The 27874-nt window shown below is 35.1% G+C and overlaps 1 protein-coding gene across 1 annotated transcript; it reads right to left on the bottom strand.

Annotated features, from left to right (window-relative positions):
- Window positions 1-1776: 1776 nt before the first annotated feature.
- Window positions 1777-16883, bottom strand: LOC128558435 (uncharacterized). The gene is made up of 7 exons (XM_053547589.1): window positions 16771-16883; window positions 8546-9904; window positions 6065-6129; window positions 5192-5271; window positions 4129-4274; window positions 2323-3078; window positions 1777-2015 (listed from the first exon to the last, which is right to left on the bottom strand). Exons 2-7 carry the CDS (start codon window positions 9858-9860, stop codon window positions 1792-1794), a joined length of 2586 nt encoding a protein of 861 aa, XP_053403564.1. The 5' UTR covers window positions 9861-9904; window positions 16771-16883; the 3' UTR covers window positions 1777-1791.
- Window positions 16884-27874: the final 10991 nt, after the last annotated feature.

The raw sequence follows: 27874 nt of genomic DNA, 5'->3' as shown, positions 1-27874 counted from the left end.
GACCCTAAAATCAATAGGGGTCATCAACTCTTTATGACCAATCACCCTATGAAGTTTCAACATTCTGGGTCAAGTGGTTCTCTAGTTATTGATCGGAAATGGTTTTCAATGTTCGGGCCCCTGTGACCTTGACCTTTGACGGAGTGACCCCAAAAACAATAGGGGTCGTCTACTCCAGCAGCCCTACAACCCTATAAAGTTTGAAGGTTCTAGGTCAAATGGTTCTCCAGTTATTGCTCGGAAATGAAGTGTGACGTACGGACGGACGGACGGACAGGGCAAAAACAATATGTCTCCTGGGGGAGACATAATGAGTGGTCTCAGGACAGCATGCTCAGGTATTCGAAGGCTTGTCAGTAAAATGGATTTTCTATCTGAGAATAGGCATATTGACCAAATTCATGTAAGAGTTATGGGACTTGATGCTGTGATCTTGTTCAATTTCATCCAACACCTGTATGAAGTTTCAACAAAGTATCTGCGTTAGTTATGGAGATAGCAATTTTCCAAGTCCAAAAAGAGTCATAACTCTGCAAAAATACAATTCAAAGTTATGTGACATGCACCTTTCACCAAGTTTTATCCACCTCAATAAATTGTATAGTTTCTGTTGAATAAATGCATTGACTTGAGAAAGAGAAAATTGTATGCGAAACTTCAACCTAATTTTTCTTTAGCCCAAGAATGGTTTTAATTTTGTTAAAATTAAAGTATGAGTTATTAAACTTGATGTTGTAACTTTTTGTTATTACTTAATAATGTAAAGTTTTAAAGTAGCATCTGCAATGGTTAAAAACACGGTATTATACTCTTTGAAAAACTTTAACCAATACTTCTCAGTTCAAAAGGGGCATAATTTTCCATAAAGAACTATACTGCTACTTAAGGAAGCAAAAAGAAAAGGGGTTGTTAACCTTTATTTAAGGAAAGTAGTTTGGTTAATACAACCCGCTGAATTTACTCCTTTTCGCTTCTTTCAATTTCTCTTTTCGAGACATTAAATTCTTACACTGCATGCAATAGGAACATGCCGATTTCAATAGAATGCTACCTATACATACTGAAACTCGGTAGAGTAAAAGAAAACACAATGCTGTTGAGAAAGGGCACAAGGAAAGGGAGAAAGATCTGCACTATTTATATTTGGACTACTTACGACTAGACCAGCGGCGGCTTACATTTGATTTGGTAGCGACCTGCCTAAAAGAATTAGTAAAACCATTGCAAATACTACCCAGCCTTCAATATCTATAAATAATAAATATAATAAATAATCTTATAAATCTCGAGCACTGCTAATCTAAAACATGTTGCCCCGTAAAGTAGATATGCTAAGCTGATTTGAAATATACTGGTCTGTTTAACCAGTTGTTTCAGGTTATCATATTTGAGACTAAAATAATTATGGTATGGGAGTAAAGACCTTAATAATCTGAGCCGTGCCATGAGAAAATCAACATAGTGGGTTTGCGACCAGCATGGATCCAGACCAGCCTGCGCATCCGCGCAGTCTGGTCAGGATCCATGCTGTTCGCTAATGGTTTCTCTAATTGCAGTAGGCTTTAAAAGCAAACAGCATCCGCGCTGTCTGGTCAGGATCCATGCTGGTCGCACACCCACTATGTTGGTTTTCTCATGGCACGGCTCATTTAAACTTACAAAACTCTGGGACCAGATCTACAATAACTGAGGGAGCTTATCCAATGGCTTATGTTAATACAGTAAAGAACATTCTAGATAGAGAACTTAAGAAAGCTTCAAAGCTTTCTTTGACCAGCGCTCATGCCATGATTAGATATTATAATAAGATTCAGACAGACATTTTACGATTTGGAACCCTGTATGACTCGACAAGTGCTTAGTAAAAATCTCTGTACTTACAAAGAAGTTCATCCTATGGTCAAAGCTAACAATGTGGCTAGCTATGTCGGAACCTTGAAACAACCTTCCACATAGTCCACAGATATACTGGACACTCTTTGATGGACCTAAATACTCAGTAACATATTTCACTCCTGCAAAAAAATAACACCTATTCTGAAACACACATAAAACCCAACTAGTTTCAATACTGTTGTATAATATGCCTCATGCTAAGTTCAAATAAATTAAGAAGACCACGACTAGTGCAAAATGTAAATTACTATCTCTAAACACAATTTTAAACCTGAAACAATTCCAACTAGCTTACAAAGTTTGTTTCAAGAGATGAAATCACCGACTCAAGATGTTCAACTTTAAATTGTCTGTCTTTAAAATTTAACGACAGTAACTTAATAATAATTTATAAACTAAAGAAAGTATCTTATTATAAAACTTTACCTAATAAAGGAGCATTTGGACATAATGCTTGGGTATACTGTAAAAATTTCGACTCCTGGTGCATTGATGTTGACTGGGACTCTACAACCAGATCCTTCTCCGGCATATGCTGTTCCTCATTACATGAATTTGGAAACTTATTTGTGACCTGTTCATTTAGTTTACCCCTCGCAAAAGCTGTGGCACACCGTAATTTTGACGATAATTCCAGTGTAAGTGCTGCCCAAGACTGCATATCTGGGGAGCACTGATTTGTACTAACTGTCCCAGACTGCTGAGGAGTTGATGTCTGGTGAAGAGGCATAGCTAGATCTGTTTCTTTCTTTCCTGCTAAAGGCAGATCTGAAAACTGCTTTGGAGGCGACTGATGAGAAGGGGCTGTTGATGACAGGTTGGAAGCAGCCTGATGGCATGGTTGAGCAGACGTCACTTTACATGTAACGTCTGCTGAATTATTTGAAGTTTTCTTAAATAAAGATGAAACAAGGGACTGTAGATTGGGTGGTAACTGCGGTGCAGTTGAGGTCCCCGTCTGGAATGTACCATGCATTTCTTCTGGTAAAAGCCCTTCAGAGGTTGGGTACTCCATCGTCTCCTGTGTAGGTGGTACAATCTGTGTGGAACTTGTTGTTACTGTGTTGACTGTTGCTCGCGTCTGAACTGTGGACGATGAATGAACAGGCACAATAAGATGTGCACTTGATGCCTGCATGCCCGATAGACTTTGTGGAAGTTCTTTGTTCTTCAATGACTTGGCTGTAAATACACATTTCAGTTTTCTAATACTCAAAAAACCTACAGTCAGATGCCTGTATTTCTTTTTTCTCCACAGTTCTATAAATTAACCAGTAAAGTATGATTTACAACAGTTAAAAATGATGTCAAAAGTTTACATGACATCACACAAATTTTGAAAAGTAACCTAGGAGACTCAGATTATCAAATTATTTTCATATCTTCTAACATATACACCATAATATTAGTTATTTGTCCATCTTTTATTTGTGTGTAGAAAGGAGAAATTTTTTTTTTTTTACCTAGTTGAAAGATTTGCTAAACAGTATTTTTCAAAATTCTGTCTGTATTTACAAACTTGTACAATAACTGAGCTTAAATGCCTTAAATGGACATGCCTCCAGATCAACATAAAAACTTCAATAATTTTGTAAACAGACAGCAATTAAAATTAGTTGTCGAAAATGGTAAAGCAGTACTGTTTAAATAGATATTTTAATGTGTATGATGCAAAATACTGCTAAATTTATTTCATTTTCTATTGAATTCTAATAGTGTGACTTACACTTTTGAGATTTTTTTCATGTATTTATTTACTAAAAAGGTGTTATTGGAGATAACAAGTTCCTAAAATGCATTGAATCACTTTATTATGTCTTTCTATTGCATTTACTAACTACAGATGGCATTTTCAAAATTTCGAAAAATTTGACATAAATCTGAAGGCATGCAGCTTTAACCCTTACCCTGCTAAATTTCTAAAATGAACTGGTCCATTATTCAGTTTGAACAGTACCATTAATGATTTGAAGGGGTATTCTATGAAAATTTACTAACTGAATAGCAAACAGTGCAGACCATGATCAGCCTGTGCAGGCTGATCTTGGTTTGCGCTAGTCGCAAAGGCAGAATCATTTGCCTCCAGCAGGCTAAAGGTTAAGACTTTACAATTTAACTAATTCTAAAACATTTTTTAACCAAACCAATTTTCTACTGAAACTAATCACAGAGTAACCATTTAACTAAAATTTGAAGAAATTCAAGAATATCCAGAGTATAAAGGAAAATTACCACTTGGTTTTCTGATGTCATAGTCATCAAAGTCAGTGGCTGCTGCAAATCGTAAAGTAAGAATTTTTCCTCTAAGAAATGCCTCTTCCATCTCTTTCACAATACGTCTCGTCTCCTTTAGTGAGGATACCTTCACAAAAGCACAACTATAACACAAAGAAACATTTTATCATCCAGTATCGTTTATGAAACCAAAAATGTGAGTAGTTTGTGGTTAAAAATCTGTAACATTCAAATGTCAGCTGTAGTAGTAGCTGCATGACAAATGAAATATCAGTACTTTCAATATCAATCACACCATTGTGAAAGGTTTTTAAAGGTATGTGCCATTCAAAATAAAGTTAACTGTTTTTATGCCCCCGGCATCTACTGATGAGGGAGGCATATAGTGATCGTCCTGTCCGTCCATTTGTACGAGGTTAACTAAATGGGACCGTTTCATCTAGCATCAATACCCCTATTTAGAATGACTTGATACTAATGCAGATGTAACCTGTGACCATTCCTCATCTTCAGACATCACCTGACTTCAGTTTGACCTTGACCTTGAACTTGACCTCGTTTTGGACTTTGCTTTGTATCAACAAGGATGCCACCGGGGGCATCAAGTGTTTATTGAACACAGCTTCTTGTTTTTTAAAATAAGGGTTACAGTCACAATTTACACAGGTCTGTTAAAACAAATCAATTCTGATATGCAACAGTTTTGCAATTCTGACTAACTTAAGGGTAAAAACTTTTGAGACATCCTTCTGAAATGGTTGGTTAACAAACCTTGTCTAGATATTATAGAAAACAGCTTCTGTATAAATTTGGTTTAAAATTAAGTTTAAGCAATTTGAATAATTTTAGGGGCATAAGTCTAGAATCTCAGCAACTGAGGTCAGGCTGGTTCCGAAACTTGGCTGAGATATTATGCCCGCAAACATTCTGACATAGTTTGGTGATAACTGGGTGAGAACTGCTGAAGCTAAGCAGTGAACAACAGTAGTGATTCCATATGTCTCCTTGAATCTTAGACAAGCATATAGAAAAATTAATATAAACATGATACATAACTTACATATCACCACACTTGTTCTTATGATAAGCCATCCAAACTTGCTGTACTTTATACTCCTTTAGCAGGTTCAGTATTTCTTTCTGGAACACGACAGATAAAAACAATCAATAATATTTTTATTTTTGTATGTGTTTGCGGGGTGGGTGGGGGGGGGGGCAGATTTGACATCTGAACTAAATTTGTAACCTTGACCTTTGACATATCTGCACATGGTCTCATCGCCACCTACCAATATGCCGAATTTGATGTCAATACCTTGAGTTCTTATTATGTTATGCTCTGGACACAAAATAGAAAACGCAGTTTTGACCTAGCTGTTGCCTTGATCTTTCCCCAACAGACCCAGTTCATGAGCTTGCACACTGTTTAAATGCCAACTACCAATATGCCAAGACTAAATTCAACATCTTGAATGGTTATTAAGTTATGCTCCCAACACAAAATACCACAGACAAATTTGACGTATTGCTCCATTTGTGATCTTGCCTTTTAGCCAACTAACCTGGTTCATGTGCTCTGAACATCAGCTCATTACCAGCTACATATATGGTTAAGTTTAACGTCAATATTAGATTATACTCTGGACACGAAACATGAAGCATCCTTATCAAAAATAATGTTATATCAATCTACTTTTTTGTCCCACAGACACAATATTGTTTCATGAACAGGCACTTGAGCAAAACTGCCCAACTTCCAAAACCCAGTTGGAAGTTTTTCTCAAACGGGTTCTATTATAGCCCAAGTATGAGTGCCATAGCATGGCAATGACTCAAAGTCAGCTATCTTATCTGCTAAGTCACTGTACACTTTTAGCTGAAAAATTCAATGAGTATGCACAATATTAACATATTTTATAGAACTTGAATTTACCTGCGAAGTGTTGACAGCCAGGTTACCAATATACAGTTGGGACTGAACATACCCTGGGTCTTCATCTGAAATATGGAATCATACCTGTAGGTTTTGACAGAATTTAGGTAACAAGTACTTTAAAATACTAACAAGAGCTGTCCGTAAGACAGTGCATTCGATTTTTGTCAGTGTTTGACTCTGAATTAGAGTTTTGCCAGTAAAAACTTTATAAAATTTTAACAAAAAAATTCTCATGTAAAAAGGGGCATAACTCTGTCAAAATTCAAACCAGAGTTATGGTGATTGTTTCTTCTGGTGTAGACTTTGATAGTAAATAACTGTTTTAAGTTTCAAGTCAAAAGCTTTAATACTAACAGAGATATTTGACTTTTCAAAAACTGTATCCAATTATTTCAAGTCTCAACTCAAAAGCTATGATCATAATGGTAACAGATATTTGACTTTATCAAAACCTTTAATAAAAAATTCTAAGTTAAAAAGGGGCATAATTCTGTCAAAATTCAAATCAGAGTTATGGGGATTGTTTCTCCTGGTGCAGACTTTGATAGTAAATAAGCATTTTAAGTTTCAAGTAAATAGCTTTGATAGTAACAGAGATATTTGACTTTATCAATAACTTTTAACCAACAGCAACGCCGGCGTCAATGCTGGAGCAAGTGCAATAGCTCTAATTTTTCTTCGAAAAGTCAAGCTAAAAATCACTTCTAACAAGAGCTGTCGGATGACAGCGCGCTCGACTATTCGAAGAATTGATTGAAGAAAGGGGTCAAAATATTTCCATAGATTTTCAGACAAAAGAAAAAAATGGATTCAGCAAAAAGTGTTCCTGTATTTGTGGATTTCGATTAGTCTTGCACTAAATGGCAATGTGTGACCATGATGGCAAATATGTTATTAAGTTATATGTTAGGCAAAATATGGACTTGTATGAAAAATTTAACTAATTTCCAAGTCCAAAAAGGGTCATAATTCAGTCAAAATAGTTGACAGTTATGTACACTTGCCTACAGATGGAAATCATGTTGATATACTAGTGTTAAAAGTTTCAAAGCCACAGTTCAAATAGTTTTGACAAAAATTTCGATGTCGAAGAAAGGGCCATAATTCAGCCAAAATAGTTGTCAGAGTTATGTACTCTTGCCTACAGATGGAAATCATAATGATAAACAAATGTTTAAAGTTTAAAAGCCATATGTCAAAATAATTTTATAGTCTTGACAAAACATGGACATATACCAAAACAGAACCAATTTCCAAGTTCAAAAAGGGCCATAATTCAGCCAAAAAAGATGACAGAGTTATGTACTCTTGCCTATTGATAGAGACTATAATACTGAACAAGATATAAAAGTTTCAAAGCCATTTGTCGAACACTTTACACAAAATATAAACTGGTACGAAAAACTTAACCAAGATTTCTAAGTCAGAAGGGGCCATAATTCAGCCAAAATTCTTGATGGAGTTATGTACTCTTGCCTACAACTGGACCTGGTGATGGTAAACAAGTGTTGAAAGTTTCAAAGCTTTATCTCAAAAGACTTTGTCAAAATGTAGACTGGTACGAAAAACTTAACCAAGAATTCTAAGTCAAAAAGGGGCAATAATTCAACCAAAATGCTTGATGGAGTTATGTACTCTTGCCTACAACTGGACATGGTGATGGTAAACAAGTGTTGAAAGTTTCAAAGCTTTATCTCAAAAGACTTAGTCAAAATATGAACTGGTACGAAAAACTTAACCAAGATTTCTAAGTCAGAAGGGGCCATAATTCAGTCAAAATGCTTGACAGAGTTATGTACTCTTGCCTATAACTGGACATGGTGATGGTAAACAAGTGTTGAAAGTTTCAAAGCTTTATCTCAAAAGACTTTGTCAAAATGTGGACTGGTACGAAAAACTTAACCAGGGTGTGACGCCGACGCCGTGGTGAGTAGGATAGCTCTACTTATTCTTCGAATAGTCGAGCTAAAAATCAGCTTATGCAAAGTATCAGCTTGCAAGAAAAATATGTAAGTATTTTTATAGTCTCTTACCTGCAGATATATATATGATATTTTTAACTCGTAACCTGTGTGTGTGAACAAAAAATATAATTCACATAAATTTCAGTTTTTTTCACCTGCTTTGCAAGTGTATATATCAGACGTATCTTCAATTCTTAATTATACCCAAGTCTAAAGTTCTAATAGTTACCAGGTTAATCTGAATACATCTAACAACAACAGCCTTATATATTAAGAATGAACAGATATATGAACCACGCCATGAGAAAACCAACATAGTGGCTTTGCGACCAGCATGGATCCAGACCAGACTGCACATCCTCGCAGTCTTTTCTTGGTCTATGCTGTTTGCTTTCAAAGCCTATTGCAATCAGGGATCCTGATCAGACTGCGCAGATGCGCAGGCTGGTCTGGATCCATGCTGGCCGCAAAGCCACTATGTTGGTTTTCTCATGGCGCGGCTCATATAATTTACCACTATCCTCTGAATCATCTTTAGCAACATCATCGTTTTTCTTCAACACCAATGCTTGTTTTTCTGAGACATCACCTGAAAGTTCCTTTTGTAATAACTGTGTGTTCATAGTCTGTGGATCTGATGCCAAACATATTGTTGGTTGTGAATTTGATGTTTCTGCAAATGACAAAGATCTGACCACATTTGGAGGCAGAGTGTTCAAGTTTGTGTGTTCCGCCGCACTTGACCCAAACTTCCCATGAGCTAATGCATCTAAAGCCTTTGTCAGTGCCAACTGAAAATGTGATGGAGTTCTACTACTACTACTTTCATCCTGCCCATTACTGTCCTCTTCTACTTTATTTGCACTATTGTTTTCATCCATTACAACTCCTGACCCACTTACTGACATTTCATCTTTATCCCCTGTGACAATTTTACCATTTATATCTTCCCTAACATCACTGGTACTTTTTGTTAAACACTCTTTAGTTTGATACATATTCAATTCATTCTCCATTTCTTGTTTATTGTCAATATAATGCGGGTTCTCAAGTTTGTTAGATATTTTGTCAGGCGTATCACTCTGAAATGTTTCACCTACATCTGCTTTAGTACTTTCTGTTCTTTTCTGCAATGACATCCTTTCCCTTTCACACAAAATGTTTTTCTTGGTTTCTGATTTCTTTTCAATGGTTTTCAATTTAGTTGTACAAGATTCTGACAAGTCCTTCTTGTACTGTTTATCCACTCTGCAAGTCTTATCCTTACTACACTTTGAAACATTCACTGAGGCAGAGTTGAAGCTAAGCTGACCGCTCTTAGAAATCTGCCCACCAGCACCCGTATTTTGTGGTAGGGAAGGGTTGTTCTGTGAAGCAGTCTGTTTTTTATTGGGAATACCACTGGTATTACCCTCAAAAGTCCCAGGAGTGCTAGCAGTTACAGGCAATGTTGTTACTGCTGATAAGAGTGCAGGTCCCTGTAGCATTTCTGGTCTTAGGTGCTGCACTGATCCTTGTCCAAAGTTTGACCCAAATCCTGGAGCTTGCCCGAAGTTCTGTGTAAAACTTTGTTCTTGTCCAAATCTTGGAGACTGCCCAACTCCTGGAGCAAATCCCAGTCCAAATACTGGTCCTAAATTCTGTCCAAAGCCTTGACCTGGTGTAACACCTGGAGTCATTCCTGGACCAAACTGCTGTCCAAAACCCAAACCAGGTCCAAATCCCATTCCAGGTGAAGGTCCGCTTTCTGGTCTTAATCCAGCACCCAGTCTTGGTGCAGGACCCCCATAAGCACTGTAATATCTGTTCCAGTTCAAGTAATTATCCATTATGTTGACTTTATCATATGTTACTATGCATCTCCTTCAAGATCCTACAAATAACAAAGATTATTTATAAATAAGTACATTCAATTACTGTAACAGAAATCTATTGCGCCTGTCTTGTCATATTACAGGGTTTCCTCTGGGACAATTTCACTTTGCACCAATAAATTTGCCAATCAAAGAAAGTTTGCCCCAGTGGCTCCAAACTTACAGCCAATAGTATGTGAAAGGCAACATACCACTTTTGTTCAGATATAACAATAGTTACAGGCAGTCAGTAACAAACACATAATTGAGCCGTGCCATGAGAAAACCAACATAGTGGGTTTGCGACCAGCATGGATCCAGACCAGCCTGCGCCAGTCTCGTCAGGATCCATGCTGTTAGCTAACAGTTTCTCCAACTTCAATAGGCTTTAAAAGCGAATAGCATTGATCCTGACAGTCTGGTCTGGATCCATGCTGGTCGCAAACCCACTATGTTGGTTTTCTCATGGCACGGCTCATATATAGTTATTAAAATTCATTTCAATTATTTAGATACCAGTTAACTGCATCGGCCACATCACAAGCAATATTTCGTTTCATTGTTTTAAATTTGCTACAAACAACAATAACAAATGCATGCATAATTATCTAATCAGCTGGGTAATTAAACTCAAACTTAATTCATTATACAATAAATTGGACCCCTTAAATGTCACTAGCTACTCAAAATCTCAAAGTGTCATACAGGTGAAACAAGTGAATGAAGTATTGCCATGCAATACAAAGTCCCCTACTGGAAGGCACCTAAATTCCTCTACTGCAGCACAACTTTATAAACTGATATCTGTCAATGATGTATAAACAATATTGTACTATACACAATGTTGGCAAAAAGCCGGTCAATATGAGTATTGACCGGGCCGGCGGTCAATACTGGTTAAAACCGGTCAATACCGGTCAATACTGGTCGATTCAATACTTTGGTCACTCTTGGGTGGTCAATACTGGTTTATTCAACACTTTTACATAATGCACATTCACAGATTTGAACAAGCTGTAACAGTAATGTAAAAATTATAAAGCAATCTGAATAATATAAAATTTTGTTTGTTAAAAAGTATAGTGGATTAGTGGTCAATACTGGTCGATTCAGTTTTGGTCCTTGGCAATGTGTCCTGGTCAGGCTCAGTTCTGGACAATATACTTAGACTGGTCAGTGGTCAATACTAGTGTATTAAATGCTTTTATCGCCTTAAAGTATAGCCTTCATTTTGAATTAATTAAAAAAATTATTACTATAAATTACACTAATTGAAATGGACAGTACTGGTCAATTCAAATTTTGGCCCTACACAGTATCCCTGATCAACACATACAGTGGTCAGTACTGGTCATTTGAATACTTTGATTGCATAACTAATATTTTTTAGATAAAGTTACCATGTTCAAGCACCTCATTAATACAGTGGGATTATTGATCATGACAGCTAATTAGTGACTAGATAGGCCTGCAACATATAATCTGTTGTATATTGTAAGACATGGTGTCAGTTAGGCAATGTGACACTTGCTATCAAAACACAAACCACTTCAATGAAAGGGTCCAGTTGTAGGCAGCAATTTTTCATCAAATTAAATACCAGTAAAAATAATTAGATTTATCACTTGTGAATCAAACACTTAACTGCTACAGTTAATGAAATACTTTCTACAAAATTTAATGAAGTTCAGTTAAATTAGCAGTTTAATGACCAGTATCAACCAGTGCTGACAAATTGACCACTTCTGACTAATTTGGGAGTATTAATTTGGTTGCTTGAACTAAATATAATGCATGCAAATACCTTCATCAAGCCCCAAATGCTGTTAACAGTCATTATTTAAATTGTTCATAAACTCTGCAAAATATCTTAACAGTCAGTATTGACTAATTAACCAGTATTGACCAATCGACCAGTATTGACCGGTATTGACCACTTCAGGGAGTATTGACCGGGGCGGTTTTAACTGGTTAACTGGTTAAAACCGCTGGTTAAAACCGGGGGTGGTTTTAACCACCCAACATTGACTATACATGTATATACAATATGTTATAACAAATCTCGCATATATAAAACCCTTCAGTTGTTTTCATATGGAATTATTTTGGCAGATTATAAAAAAGTTACCATATATGTTACATATAGTAACGACAAAGGGAAACTAATCCTTAAACAAACAAAAAATCTTTATAATATAGATAGGTCTGGGTCAAATACCTAAACATTGGGTGTAACATGCATGTTGTACTGGTCACAGAAAAGTGGTCTCGGTTTTTCCCTATGGCCAGTAATAGAAAAGTTACAATATAATCTACTTATAGTAATAACAAAGGGACGTAATTCTAAAAACAAGAGGACCAAATATTCCTGGGTCACCCACCTGAGAACAGCTTGATCAAATTTAATGAATATCCTGTAAAATGCGACCTCTTTTGCATTGGCAAGGTATTTCTTTGATTTGACTAGGTGACCTAGTTTTTGACCCAACATGACCCATATTTAAACTCGACCTAGCTTTCATCAAGACAAACATTGTGATCAAATTTCATGAAGATCCACTGAAAAATGCAGCCCCTACTGCATACACAAGGTTATTCTTTGATTTGATCGGGTGAGCTAATTTTTAACCAAACATGACCCATATCTTAACTGTCCAGACCTAACTTTTATCATTGCAAACATTTTCATTAAAGTTCCTGAACATCCTGCCTAAAATGTAATCCTATTGCATTCACGAAGATTTTCTTTGAATTTACAGTGTGACCTAGTTCTTGACCTCAGATGACTCCTATTTGAACTCAACCTAGATTCATCAAATTTCATGAAGATCCAGTGAAAAATGCAGCCCTTATTGCATACACAATGTTATTCTTTGATTTGAGCAGGTGACCTAGTTTTTGATCACAGATGACCCATATTTGAACTTGATCTAGATTTTATCCAGACAAACATTGTGATTAAATTTCATGAAAATCCAATGTAAAATGCAGTCCCTATTGCATACACAAGGTTTTTCTTTGATTTGACCTAGAGACCTAGTTTTTTAACTCAGATTACCCACATTCAAACCATGACCAAGTTTGGAACTTGATCTAGAGATCATCAAGACAAACATTCTGACTAAGTTTCATAAAGATTGAGTCACATGCGTGGCCTCTAGAGTGTTAACAAGGCAATGTTGACGGCTGACGCACGTCTCACAACGGACAACATACAACAACAATGACTGGTCACAATAGCTTACTTTGAGTACTTTGTGCTTTGGGGAGCTAACAAGGGTGCCTAATGGTTGTGAACATTTGAGCCAAGTTACATCAAAATCCCTCTCTGCAAGAAGAAGAAATGCTGGACAAAGTCATTCTTAAATTTGACTTTTGACCTGTAAGTGTGAACTTGACTTTAGACCTAGGGACCTGGTTCTTGCACATGACATCCGTCTCATGGTGGTGAAAAATTGTGCCAAGTTACATCAAAATCCCTCCATGCATAGAGAAGAAATGCTATGGACAAAGTCATTCTTGTATCTGACCTTCGACTTCCAAATGTGACCTTGACCTGGCCCTGGTTCTTGTGCATGACACTACCTCTCATGGTGGTGAACATTTGTGCCAAGTAATATTAAAATCCCTTTAAGAATTGTTGACTTACAGACTGGACAGGAAAAAAGCCAACGGAATATTTGTGCAAACTGAGATTTAAATCCTGTTTTGCATGACACAGTTACAGACCAGACAGGAAAACAATCTTAATAACCTTTTACCTTCAAGTGTGACCTTGACCTTTAAGCTAGGGTTCTGGGTGTTGTGCATGACATATTCTCTCATCATTGGGAACACTTATGCCGAGTGATACTGTAATCCTTTGATGGATGACAGAGTTCTGAACCAGACAGAAAAAAAACCTATTGACATTTGACTTCCAATTGTGACCTTGACCTTTGAGCTAGGGGTCTGGGTTTTGTGCGTGACACATCGTCTCATCATGTGGAACATTTCTGCCAAGCAATATAAAAATCCCTTAATGGATGGCAGAGTTATGAACCAGACTGGAAAAAAGACATGTTGACCTTTGACCTCAAATTGTGACCTTGACCTTTGAGCCAGGGCTCTAGGATTTGCGCACGACATGTCGCCTCGTCACTGGGAACATTTGTGCCAATTATACCATCCATCTGTATTGTCGCGGCACTTGACATTTGACATAACGACATTAAACAAGAAATAACACAACAGAGTATTTCTAGTCTATAACACAATATTTCATGTCATATGCATCAATTACTGTGTGAAAATGAATCCAATATCTTTCAAGAAACATCCATGTGTACTTCAAACAACAACAGTCAGCCATTGTCATCATGTGAGGTCAGCATCACTAATTTCGCGGTATAGCTCAACAATGGTGGCAATCCAAACTATCATAGGTTAAAAACACTAAATATATACAAAACATTGAAAAGCTACTTAAGTCAAACTAACAGGACACTCAAAAGTCGTTAAGCGCCAATTTAAATGTTCTATATTATCAGTTTACATTGGCTCTATTGAAAATATTCTCCTCTGGGCAGTGGACACACAAGATATTTTGCAATATAGCTCAACAATGGTGGCAATCCAAACCATCATAGGTTAAAAACACTAAATATATACAAAACATTGAAAAGCGACTTAAGTCAAACTAACAGGACACTCAAAAGTCGTTAAGCGCCAATTTAAATGTTCTATATTATCAGTTTACATTGGCTCTATTGAAAATATTTTCCTCTGGGTAGTGGACACACAAGATATTTTGCAAGTAATTTACACCACAAAGTCGTGGGCGTGGTCATTATGTATCGGAGCCTAACAATTGTACTATTACTGAATATTTTCTATCTGATACTAATCTAACATGTTTCAATTCGCTGCTCTGTATCATGAGTGTATTTTTAGGAGATGGTCCCGGGGCCCCAATCCCCCCCCCCCCCCCAATATCTGTTGAGTTTAGACGTTATGATGTTTCGCCTTATACCGATATTTCATTCATTTCTGTGTAGCTGGGGGATGTTACATAAAATTTGGTGTTCTCTAACCTATAGGTGGGACCTAATTTGCATAAATAATGAGGACAAATGCTGATCAGCTGGCAGACAAACTTGTAAACATTGCAAATGAATGCTTAATTCATGGATTTTTTTGGGGGCTTTTGCGATAGATATGTAAAACAAGAGCTGTCACTAATGGTGACAAATGCCCCTGAAGCACCTTGACCTTTGATTTGGTGAACTTGACCTATGACCTGGTGACCCCAAAGTGAGTATGGGTCGTGTACTCAATAAGTACTATCAGCATGTGAAGTTTGAAGGTCCTGGGTGCAGTGGTTCGCGAGTAAAGTGCCTTCATGCAAAAAGTTACCATTGTGACGAACAAACGAACTAACGAACAGACAGTTGAAAACTAATATACCTCCCTTCGGATGCATAAAAATATTTAGCAATGTAACTGCTGAAAAGAATATTTTTTTGCTAGCATCTGAAAAGAATATTTTTTTGCTAGCATGTGTAAAATAGGTCACGAACTTGACATGTAAACACCACGTAGGCAGTGCAACTCAAATACTGCGAAATTAGAGATGACGCGAGATGAGTGATATCGAGAATAATATAAAAATCCCTTAGTGGATAGCAGAGAGATGGACACAACAGGAAAAAAGATATGTTAACCTTTTACCTCTAAATGTGACCTTGACCTTTGAGACAATCTAAATTGGACAAACTCTTTAGAGAAACCCCTGGACAAGACGTTGGAAGGCTTTTTTGCCTGAAAATACCCTCTCTGACACACCACGTAGGCAGTGCAACTCAAATACTGCGAAATTAGAGATGACGCGAGATGAGTGATATCGAGAATAATATAAAAATCCCTTAGTGGATAGCAGAGAGATGGACACAACAGGAAAAAAGATATGTTAACCTTTTACCTCTAAATGTGACCTTGACCTTTGAGACAATCTAAATTGGACAAACTCTTTAGAGAAACCCCTGGACAAGACGTTGGAAGGCTTTTTTGCCTGAAAATACCCTCTCTGACAAACTGTTTCCAGAACCCCCCTTGGACAGATCCTTGGACGAACTTGACATGTAAACTCTGACAAACTGTTTCCAGAACCCCCCTTGGACAGATCCGCACCCCCATCCCCCCCCCCCCCCGGACAAGCCTACGGAAGCCATTTTTGCCCAAAAAGACCCCATTGAACAAACTCATTCGAGAACCCCCCTTGGACAAACCCCGCTGGACAAGCCTATGGAAGGCATTTTTGCCCAAAAAGACCCCCTTGGACAAACTCTTTCGAGAACCCCCTTTGACAGACCCCCCTGGACAAGCATATGGAAGGCATTTTTGCCCAAAAAGACCCCCTTGGACAAACTTTTTCGAGAACCCCCCTTGGACAGACCCCCCTGGACAAGCCTATGGAAGGCATTTTTGCCCAAAAAGACCCCCTTGGACAAACTCTTTCGAGAACACCCCTTGGACAGACCCCCCTGGACAGGACTATGGGAGGCATTTTTGCCCAAAAAGACCCCCTTGGACAAACCGTTTCCAGAACACCCCCCTGGACAGACCCCCCTGGACAACTGCCAGGAAATACCCACCTTGGACAAAAAAAAGTGCCTTCCATGGGGGGGGGGGGGGGTTCAGATATTATCTGGAATAGCCCAAAAGCTGACTGCGTTAGACCACTGACACCAGTCCGAATTACTTGTTCTCATCCGAAGACGCCTGCACTCATAATAGTCAATACGTTTATAAATATGAAAACAGCATCCAGGAACTTGTCATCTGTTGAATGATATGAAATGGAATTACCTGAATCTGAAATACTAAGATAAAATTAGCTTATACCTACCGAAATTTGCATTTAGTATTGCTGTGTTCATTCCGCGCGACATTTTTCTATATCACGTCTAAAAGCCGGTGTACGTTATACGGAACTTCACGTGTTGGCCGGTCCCCGCTGTGTGAAAAAAAAATGTTGTTGTTTTTTTATGTTTGCTTTTCATTGTTTCGATTGCCAGAAAAAAAGATCAACCCAAAATTTCTTTGTCGGATTAAAGGTTTTAACAATGTAACCCGTGATAATATGTACATATATAACTTTTTTTACTAACACTTCTCATGTACACCTAAGTTGATACTCTACCACGCCGCTTTTAAAGCTAGCTCAGTAGCAAGGAAGTATAAGGACACCCTTATACTCTACCCTTATACATAGGTTGTAACTAATGTGAATAAAATAAAAGTAAATGCTGTGTCATAAAAACATTCTAGGGCAAACATAGCATTAAGAACTTATTGATTAATAGATAAACTTGCACCAATATACTATTATGTTATTCAACCTTTAGCCTGCTGGCGGCAAGTTATTCTGCCTTTGCGACCAGTGCTGGCCAAGATCAGCCTGCACCGTAAAACCCTGGATGTCACAAATTTTGCCCATAGCTTTGATGACACTTTATCAAAATAATTTTATCAAAAATCTAAGTTACAGAGAAATAGATACTGTATCATTCTATCGTACAGATGAGGCCACTATGCTGCATAAAAATAACACGAAGTCATGGCCAAATGGTAGGAATGACTTTTATCAAACCTATGAAACTGGTTTATCTATGTGAGGAAGCCAGCCCACTGCGTAATCCCATATAAAAGACATATTATCAGACACGAAAGCTTGAAAACGGCCTTAAACCCAAAACAAACAAACAAACTGAAAACTTGAAAGAATATTTCTCCTTGTACAATACAGGCATAGTTCGCAACTATATCATATGGATTGAAAACATACGTCGACCGATAACGGTGTATCTTAAATTCTTATCCTGGTGAGCTGTTAGGAGTCAAATCGCATGGGATTGGCCTTTAAAATTGATAATGTTTTACCCATTTAAGTGACCACACAGGTAATAAATGTGGCCTTGTCGTCTAAATCATCAAGGTAAATATTCCTCATACAATTCACGTGCAGTATTCATGTGATATGCTTAGCATTAATCAATGATCCTAGCTCATTATACAATTCCTAATTCTTGATCTACTCACTTGAGTCCCGTTTAGGCTTCACAACACGCTAGAGTCTCGCAAGATAACCACTGATATAAGATCACGTTTAAGTGTAATACTGGCGTGTTGATAACCGCCAGTTTGGTTTGTTACCAAGTTATTGTTACCCACATTTTCATTGTTATCCGTGTTATATCCAAACATTTTTAATAATCTCATAGGAGACATCGATTTGTAGATAACTTAGTAGTAATCCGTTACACAAAAGCTCACAGTTCTATTAATAATTTGAATTTTTTCGATTTATTTTGAATAGAAACACAAAACGTTGCCTTCGCTTGACCAGGAATAAACTATTTTTTTTTATCTTGTTGCCACGAGTTCTTTCTTCATTTTCTTTTCTTTTTTATCTCATGGCCACAGGGCATCATTCTGTTTTTCTTTATTTAAATGGAAACAAGTTCTTTTTGTTCGTTTTATACTTCGTGGCCATGAGATAGTTCCTTTTTCCTTGTTATATCTCGTGGTCGGGTGTAAACATCTTCTCCTAGTTGTATCGTGATTTTCTTTTTTATTATATCACATGTCCACTCTGAGCTTCCTTAGTATTTTCACGTGTATCGCTTGCGAATGTGCAAGTTGACATTTCCTTAGCTTTAAGACTACAAATACATATATAGCTCTGCTCTTATCGATGGTAAACCAAAAGATTAATTATTCAATGATATATTTTGCTTAACAATTTGACGAAGTGCGCTTCAGGAAACTCCAAACTGCCATAAACATTTCAACATCTCACTGCATACATATTCAATATCAATGTACACATGCTCATATTTATATGCGTTTTATATCTCCCAGCTATAAGGGGCTAAACTTAAACCTGTTTCTTTTCGACGCCATTTTCTGCATTTGAGGATTGGATTAATTGTACATTGGGTGAAGATCAGCTTTTGCTTATATTTAAACATGATATCAAAAATGCAATTTTTTGTACAGTTCCTGGCTCATTTTTCAAAATCTTCACTTTCAAAACCTATTAAAATTACAGGAAACGTTAACGAACAGCGTGTATCCTCACTAGACCAGACTGGTCTTAATCAATGCTGGTCGCAAATGGACTATGTTGGCTTTCCCATCGTGCGACTCAAATAGCTGGTTTTTATCTAATGGAAAGCCAAATGAAAAACAGATGTGCCCGGTTACAATTAAGAAGACGGTAAAGTGATGAATATGCGATATACAGTTTATTACTGTTAAAATTTAACAATATTTCTGTATGTTCAATGATACTTTATATGTATCATGTTAATACATGTGACGATCAGTAAATATAAAAGGTTTTTGAGAAATAAGCAAATTGAAATTATTTACTGAAATATTTCATCTTGAATTTAGTTGTCTTTTGTAGTCATCTGTCTAGATTCATGTATTTTCTCCAAATAACTTATGAAAAAAGCAAGCATACCCACTATTTCTATGTTTTCGTTCTGTTGTATGAGAAGTCAGCCGCTTACATTGTTCATGTATAAATGGACAAAGCCCAACTTTGTACTACCACAGTACTTGCTTGGTATTTTTGTAAACAATCAACTGTTGCTGCACTACATTTGTTTAGGATTGTAACCTTATATGTCAACTAAGTAATATATTTAGTCAAATTCAATACATTTGATGAAGTTTTATATACTTGAAGGAAATATCTAAAGTTAAAGTTAGCCATAGGATATATTTTAAAACATTCCTTGCTTTTTAAACTTTCAAGTTTGTTTCAGCTCGTGATGTTTATATAATAGATTAAATATTGATTTGAAATAATTATTTGGTTGATAAAAGTTATATTTATTACCAAAATATTATTATATTTCTTATAGTATATATGCTCGCATACGCTATAACTTTCATTAAACATATTGACTTATATATGCATATTCATACGCATTGCGCATAGGAAGCTCGTTTAGTTGTACTATGTAACGAAATAGATATCAGTTCATCAAGTAGTTTCTACTTAGTTCTAACTGAGGCACTTTGATAGATATGTTTTCCTTACTATTCATTCATATTTACCAACAGTGTTGACATTTCTTGAACAGGTGAAACTCAATAATCTGACTTTTACCATGTTATGTTATATTGCAATAGAAGTAAGTGCCTGCTTTTAATAACGTCACTTAACCATTCTTTGTAACGTTTGTATATAAGCAGGCTAAAGGTTAATAAAGGTTAAGGTAATGCAGGAAAAAAGAACAAACAAAAAATAAAAACGTGCATCCCCACGGCTCATAAAATTCTTCGCTCAAAGGCCCACTCGCAGGAAAGCACGGACTTTGAAAATTCGTCAAATGTCCCAATGGCGTTGAGCAAATGTTACCGTTGATACGGCGATAAATTCAGTTGAGGGGTTTTGATTTGATTCAAGAAGGTTGCTTTTATTTAATAAAACAGGGCCTTTGGAAGCTATACGATAATGTAATTTTCTAATATGTAGTGTGGCTATTTGCCGGAGGAAAGCTTACTTTATGCAAAAATCACGCTAAAATACTTCATTGTTTTCGAACGGAATAAGAAATGTTCCTGTCATGATGTTTGACTCTGTCATATGCATTTTGTACTCCGGCACTTCTGTTATAACTCTCCTTGTTTCCTTGCTTCAACATTATCGACCTTTTTCCCCATGTATGATAATCGCTCTCTTGCTTAACATCGCTGTTCCAGTGAGTAAAATAATCTTTAAGCAAGCAAATGTTTTCAACGACCTTTTACTCCACGATGTCTAAAGTAAATACTGCTAATAAAATCGATTGATCAGTCATCAAAAGATATTTATTAAAAAAAAAAATAAACATGAATTTAAATGAATTTATTCTAACATGTTCTATACCAAAAACATCGCGTCTGCTTAGTTTCCGTACCCATTTGACACTCCGCATATCATGATTGGAACATTACACCTATAGTTTCATGTACGCCTGTTCAAGGTAGAGTAAAATGAAACACTGCAATTCAATCTAATCTTAAAAACATAACCTTTTTCCATAGCTTTATAGCATACGGGCGCTGTCTAGCTCTACGTCTTTTCTTCTTTGTGAAAATATCATTTTCTAAAATCACCAAATTCAGGCATTGTACATTATGTCGATGCATTTGCTTCATGCTTTTACTAGTTTACTGAGTATAAAAATATCTGTGTCACTAAAATCAAATAATATGTTCAAGCGTATAATCAAAAATATATTAAAAAGTCAGTAGGTCGATTGCAGTAATGATTGAACTTATCTTTGATTACAATGCAAGTGTATCTCACTTGATTAAGTGGCTTTATATTACGTTAATAATTTGATCGAAGACTGTCGTATGCATGTTTGATTGTTTGTTTGTGGGTTTCACGCCGTTTTTGAACAGTATCTCAGTCATGTTACAGCAAGCAGTTAACCTAACCAGTGTTCCTGGATAATGTACCAGAACAAAATTGTCCTACGCAAGTAACCGCCAACTTCCCAACGTGAATAAGTGGTAGAGGATTAATGATTTCAGACACAATGATGTTTAAAAAATGTCATGGAGAACATACGCCCAGCACGAGGACCGAACTCAGGAGCGTGCGATCCGTAGACACACACTTTACCTACTGAGCTTAGCTTGCGGGCTGACGTATGTATGTAGTTATGAATGTTAATTTTGTCTCAAGCACAAATGTATTAGCAGGTTTTTAACAAGAAATCTTGATTAATTTCGTTAATTTTAAACATTGATTTTCTTACTCTTATGGTTTATTGTAACACCGACACTACAAATAAATCGATTATATTTAAAAGATTAAAACAGCGTACCTCGTATGTTCTTTACTCTTACTCTTTGGTTTCAAATAACTTTTCAATCAGAATGCGATGGCATAGACATGCATTGATATCTATATGTATATAGACATTATTTATTTAACCGTTTATAAGGTATACATTTATGAAATATTCCTTTACTTTTGAAATTTTTACAATATTTACAACACTAGTAATGTCAGATATGTATACTCCGACATATGTTTGCAGAGATTGTTTGCAAAGTGAACATATCTAAACATCTATTACTCATTCATCTTATTTTGTCCGCATCATTAACACACCCTCAATTTCACCCCACCAGCATCCATTTATGATTATTTTGCTGATTGTCATCTTAGATAAAAGTAGACCAATTGGCGTTCATCCTTTGTTATATGACAAGTCAACTATTTTATTGTCAAGCTTTCACTCACAGCAGGTTACGGTGATCTTTATCTACTTGACCATATGTCTTTTATTGTGCCTCGTTATTGCATTCTTTCATAAATTGTATTTATGAATATAAACGAGGCAATTATGGTTAACTTTGCTTGTCTTGAATAGTTATCCCCAATGAAAATAAGTGACTTTAGAAATTTGAAATTCATTCTTATTTTAACAGGTAATTGTTCAAATAGCTGGTGATTACTGTTGATATAATATATTTTTCTCTCTACTAAAGTCACATAAAAGTGGTCTGGTATATTTCAGTTGCATGCATGAATATTTTAAATCTGAATATCTGAATTTACAACATACATTTTGTATAGTAATCATGTATCTATCACTTCTGAACTACTTTTATATGACCTAATAGTCTTTCCAAATTCTGAATTTTAATTTCCTACATGTGTTACCTTATATAGGTGTTTAATGTTTCAAAATGGTTTTGCAAATTTGTATGTATATTAATGTTATTAAAACAATATTTATAGTATTGATCAATTACTGAAATGTTATCCATCCATTATTATTTTACATAAAAAAAATAGCTCAATATAGCTTTTGGTAATTTTGAAAATTTCCACATTACACAATTTCTGAATGCATTTTCCCAACTCCACAGGTGTTGGTGCATGGTATCCCAAAATGATGAAAAAACGCCCGAAAGTGTTATCTTGGTAAAATGATAAGAAATGTCTGTCCAATGTTTAAGAAAATAACCTCTGAACTGTCTTTGAACCTGTTGAAGAAAGTGAGCAAATATCGTGCATAGCTTGAAATTTTTATATGTCAGATTAATACATAAACTATTCTGACAGTCACCTGTTTTCATTGTAGTGTTATCCTTTAATATTGATCCTTCAATCTGTTGATATAAACTTCACTTATGGAGATAAACAGATACATTTCTATCCACAGTTTAGACTCTTTTCTGCCAGAGAATTTTTTCCAAACAATGTCGGTATTCAGCAGATATCAAACGTGAACTTAATTTGAAGGGACACATCCAAACATCACATGCCAATATAGCATAAAATCTCTGACTGTCATTGTATTAATATATTAAACATTTGTAAAATTCGAGTAGAAATCTGATTTCAGCATAATATAGGAAGTAAACTTAGTTAAGCTCATTGTGGCTTCCTAAATGAAGAGCATCAAGGGGAGGTAACAAAAATAGGAAAAGTACCCAAAAGCATCAACTTTGTCCAAAATCTGCGAGAATGTGTCTGAATGACCGCCTACAATTTATGTTTCTTTTTGAAATCTCATCTTCCCTTCATACAAACAAATATACTTTTCTGCTGAGACGTGTGCACTTTTCAAGATGTAGATCATAATATCAACATATGTTTTGCTCCATAAATATATTTCTTCAGATGAAAGTCTATATCATACAAGAATCAAATAAATATTTAGAAATATTGGTTTGGTATGAAACCTTGTTCACTTGCCTTTAAAATTTGCAAGTACGTAAATAAATGACACTTTCTAGTACTTTCCAGATAACAAAATATGCATTCGCACTTGCTTTTTCTTAAATTAGACGGGTTTAGGATTTGCATTCTCGTTTCCATGGTAACCGGGACATATATTGAAAAGAACATGAAAAACAGGATTTTCTTAATTTTGCATCCTCTTCAAGAAAAAAAAAAAAGAAACTTTGCTGGAAGAAAATATCAAACGCGCAAAAATCTCGGTTCGGCTATTTTACAGTGTCTGAAAGGAATACCTCGAAAAGATTATATTAAACGCCTTTAAAGATCGGTTTATAAGACTGAGACATTGTATATCACATGGTTGTGACTACTTTGAAGGATTAGGATATATATAATTATTTTGGCAATGTTTGTTAAGCACTTCTGAAAATTGACCTAATTGCTTTCATACTTTAACACCCATCGTAGTCGTATTTTTGATGATAATTGATGAAAAACACTTCGAAAAGAAACAAAAAATTGAGTTGGCATATGGAGATACTTTTCTAATCAAGAGTAACTCATAATATTGTATCAAAATATACTTTCTAAAGTAGCATATTTCTCCGATTTTTTTTTTTTTTTTTTTTTTTTTTTTTTTTTTTTTTTTTTTTCACCGGCATGTTTCAAACTCTTCGTAAAGATTAAAACTCATGAAAATGTATAAAAAGCTGTTGAACAAAAACCTTCTTCCCGCCATAGTTGGTAAGTTTATAAACATTTCATTCGTATAACTAAAATCACTGCGATGAAATATCTACGCTATCCTTTAGCTTTTCATCTACATGTTTTGTAAAGCCCCATTTATGACATTTATTCTTGTGGAACAAGACACATTTTAATAGCTTTTATTTTCGGCAGTCATAGTGTAGTCGTCTCTTATTTTGGACAGTTTCACTGTAGAAGATAATATCCATGATTAATTTTTTTATCTAAGTGTATTAAAGGTGAGGAGGTAATCGTGTATATAATAATGCAAAAAGGTCTATTTAGAATGAAAGACAACTTAAATTACTGCACGTTTGTATAACTTTAGGGCATCATAGAAACATTTACAGCTATATATAACAAATGAATGAATAAAACAGAGCTCCTAAATAGTCAAAATGAATTTAAAATTATAATGTCATCACAAAGATATACAGCTCTAGCTTAATTCGAGATAATCAGTAGAATTTTGTGTGTATTTTAAAGCAATATTCTATAGAGTTCATTCAGTAAATGCTTACAAGACTTTCTCGAATGGAAATGAATTTAATACAAGAAAGTATGTTTCTACCTATATTGATAAAGCTAGCATTTTTTTCACAAAAAGAGCGTGTGCTGAGCAGTTAAAGTCACAAACAAAAGTTAAAATACTCTTGACACTGTAATAAATATTTCTTTATCAGTGCCCTAAAGATCTGATGTAGAATGTGAAGGCTCGTTGTACTGTAAATATTATTTTGGAAAAGACAGTTATTTCTCGCAGATATCACGTAAGGGAATGAAACACTTTCACAGCTTTCAGAAAGAGAAAATACAGCTTATCTGGTCCAAATCGTTGAGAAAGACTGAACTGTCACTGACAATTTGTGAATAATAATTATGAAATGTTGAACCAGTGCAACAGAAGGCCTGAACATTTCACAATCAACATATACACCTCACCAAAAAAGCAATATTCGTATAATGTCAAAAACTATGGAGTAACAATAGCTATTATGCCTAACACAAATTTAGCCCTATTTCCAGCAGCAAAACGACTTGTTTATTTATCATCACATTTGTATTTATCTAAGCTTTTTTATGTAAAATGGAATTCAGAAAATATTTGCTTGCGTACCGTGTTTCAGCTTCTGTTTGTTTGCTATTTTCACTGGTAATGGTTGAAGATGCAGTTTGGAAGAACCTCGTTACTGGATATTATAGGTCGGTTATCTTCATCCGCAACTACGCTCATTCAAAGAATCACTTAATATCTTAACTGAGAACCAGATATAGCTGTGCTCTTCATACATGTTTAATTAACACCGCATGACATCTTCCGACGTCTTTGTGAGCTGATGACGTAGACAAGTGTATGTGAATATATAAAATGCTATGGTTGTTTTCATCAAAAAAATAAAATATAAAAAATGGATACAAAAAAGAAATTTAACAAAATTAATTAACGGTGTTAAGAATACTTGGTTGCCGATACATTATGTGGTTTCAGTAGCGGTAACATTTTGATTTCAATTACTTTGAATTGTAGCAGGAATGAGTTGTGTCATCAATGTGACACATTTTCTTTTTCTTTGGTCATATGAATGCAAAGTCACTACACTATAATACGAAAACAATTATGGGAAACGGGCAACTATAGACCGGAAAATGGATAAACATAATGTTCTACGATTCCTGATATGTTTTATACATATTTCTTAACTTTTGGGAAAAAACAAAACAAAAAAAAAAAAAAAAAAAAAAAAAAAAAAAAAACAGGAATTCGTAAAATAAAAATTAAAATGTTTATATTTAAATATTCTTTTCGAAATTGCTTATGAGTGGTATTTGAATGATGTCAATCAAAGGACTTGGTTTTAACGTTCCTAATTTTTACTGCAATATTTTCATAAGTATATCAACAAAATTAAATCTTCAGAAACGAAGAAAATATGTAGCATCTAGTACCATACACGTGTATCTGATAAACTTTTGTTAACCTCGTTAAGAGACGGTTTCAAATAATTTATCTGACTTATTGATCATATAAACGAGTCATATCAAAGGAAAGAGAGAATAGTTAATATGTTTAATCAAAATAAAAATCACATTCGAAATTTCGTTTCAATAAGTTTGCCGAAGCCATCAAGCCTTTATCGTTAACCTTAAAATAATGATAAATATGGCCAATTCGATTGAGTTCACGGAGAAGACAATATGTCCGAGTTGTGACCGACGTCTTAAAAATCAACCTAATTAGGATTTATCGTCTTTTGATAACCGGAAAGTGCCGATTAGTAATGGAATCTATACTTTTGTAGTGTCGTAGTGATTATTTGTAACAAACTCAAATGCTGATTTGACTTGATAACTTTAACTGAATAGTAAAAAAGATATCGTACAAAATTCAGTAAAAGAGTAATGAAACAGTGCAAGTGTTTATTTATATATATAGCTTTAATCAATATATTTAAACTATCTAAACATGCTGTGATGTAAGCATACATATGAACGATAATATTTATAATCAAATTAATATATGAAACGAAACAAATCGAAACATGTGTTTCCTATAAGTATGGAACACTGTCGGAGGGAAATGCTGCTTACGACTATTGTTTTTGACCATATCAAGATCGGTTTCAAATATGTTATCCAATAAAGAGAAACTTGTGATTACTTTTAAAGCATATGTTATTGTGTTTACAGTAACACTTCATGTTGAAAAAAGTAATACAGGGCTACCGTAAGATAAGTGCAAAAATATTGCAGACGTAGATGATATTCTTTTGTTTCAATGTAAGGATGAAAACAATTTCACGGGTGGCATAATCATTTAAGATATGGTATTCATGATGAACGTAATTTTAATTTACTTGTAAAGCAAGGAAATGTTATGTTTTGTGTAAATGTACCCACTTTATTGTTCCTCTATAGTGAAACATATATTTAATATTTTCAATGAGTAAAAAGAAAACTAGACATATTTCACAATTATATTTCAACAATTTACAGAAAAAAGATAAACATGTAATAAAGTTTGTGATTACAACAGAAGTATAGAAAGATAGTCATTAAGATGAAAAATTTCTAAAGGTAAAATATTAGAAACCACTCGTAGCTAGAATGTTAAAAAAATAATGCAAGAGACCGGATGGGTCAAGTTTATCATTTATGAAGAGTATCTTTATTATTTCATTTGTAGCTCCGAAACACGTACTAACATCAAACGTTGTCTACTTTGCATTTAAAGGTAAAAGAGCTCATTTCACTTAAATTAATGTAATATTGTTTGGAAAATACATAATATCAGATAGAAATGTCACAGTTACAACTTGCCGTTATAAGACAGATTCGTCTGGTAACAGTCTTTTACTGACGCAGCCATTACATATGTCACATTTGGTAACATAACAGTTTTTAACAAATATCATATAGATGTATTCATAATAACTCAAAATCAAATTAACATTACCATTTTTAATCATGCGTTTTTAAATTGACGGACTATTCAAATTAA

This window comes from Mercenaria mercenaria, chromosome 7 (genome assembly GCF_021730395.1).
Source record: "Mercenaria mercenaria strain notata chromosome 7, MADL_Memer_1, whole genome shotgun sequence".
In the NCBI taxonomy this organism is placed as follows: Eukaryota; Metazoa; Mollusca; class Bivalvia; order Venerida; family Veneridae; genus Mercenaria; species Mercenaria mercenaria.
The sequence above is the reverse complement of the archived record's forward strand: the minus strand, read 5'-3'. Positions and strand labels throughout refer to the sequence as shown.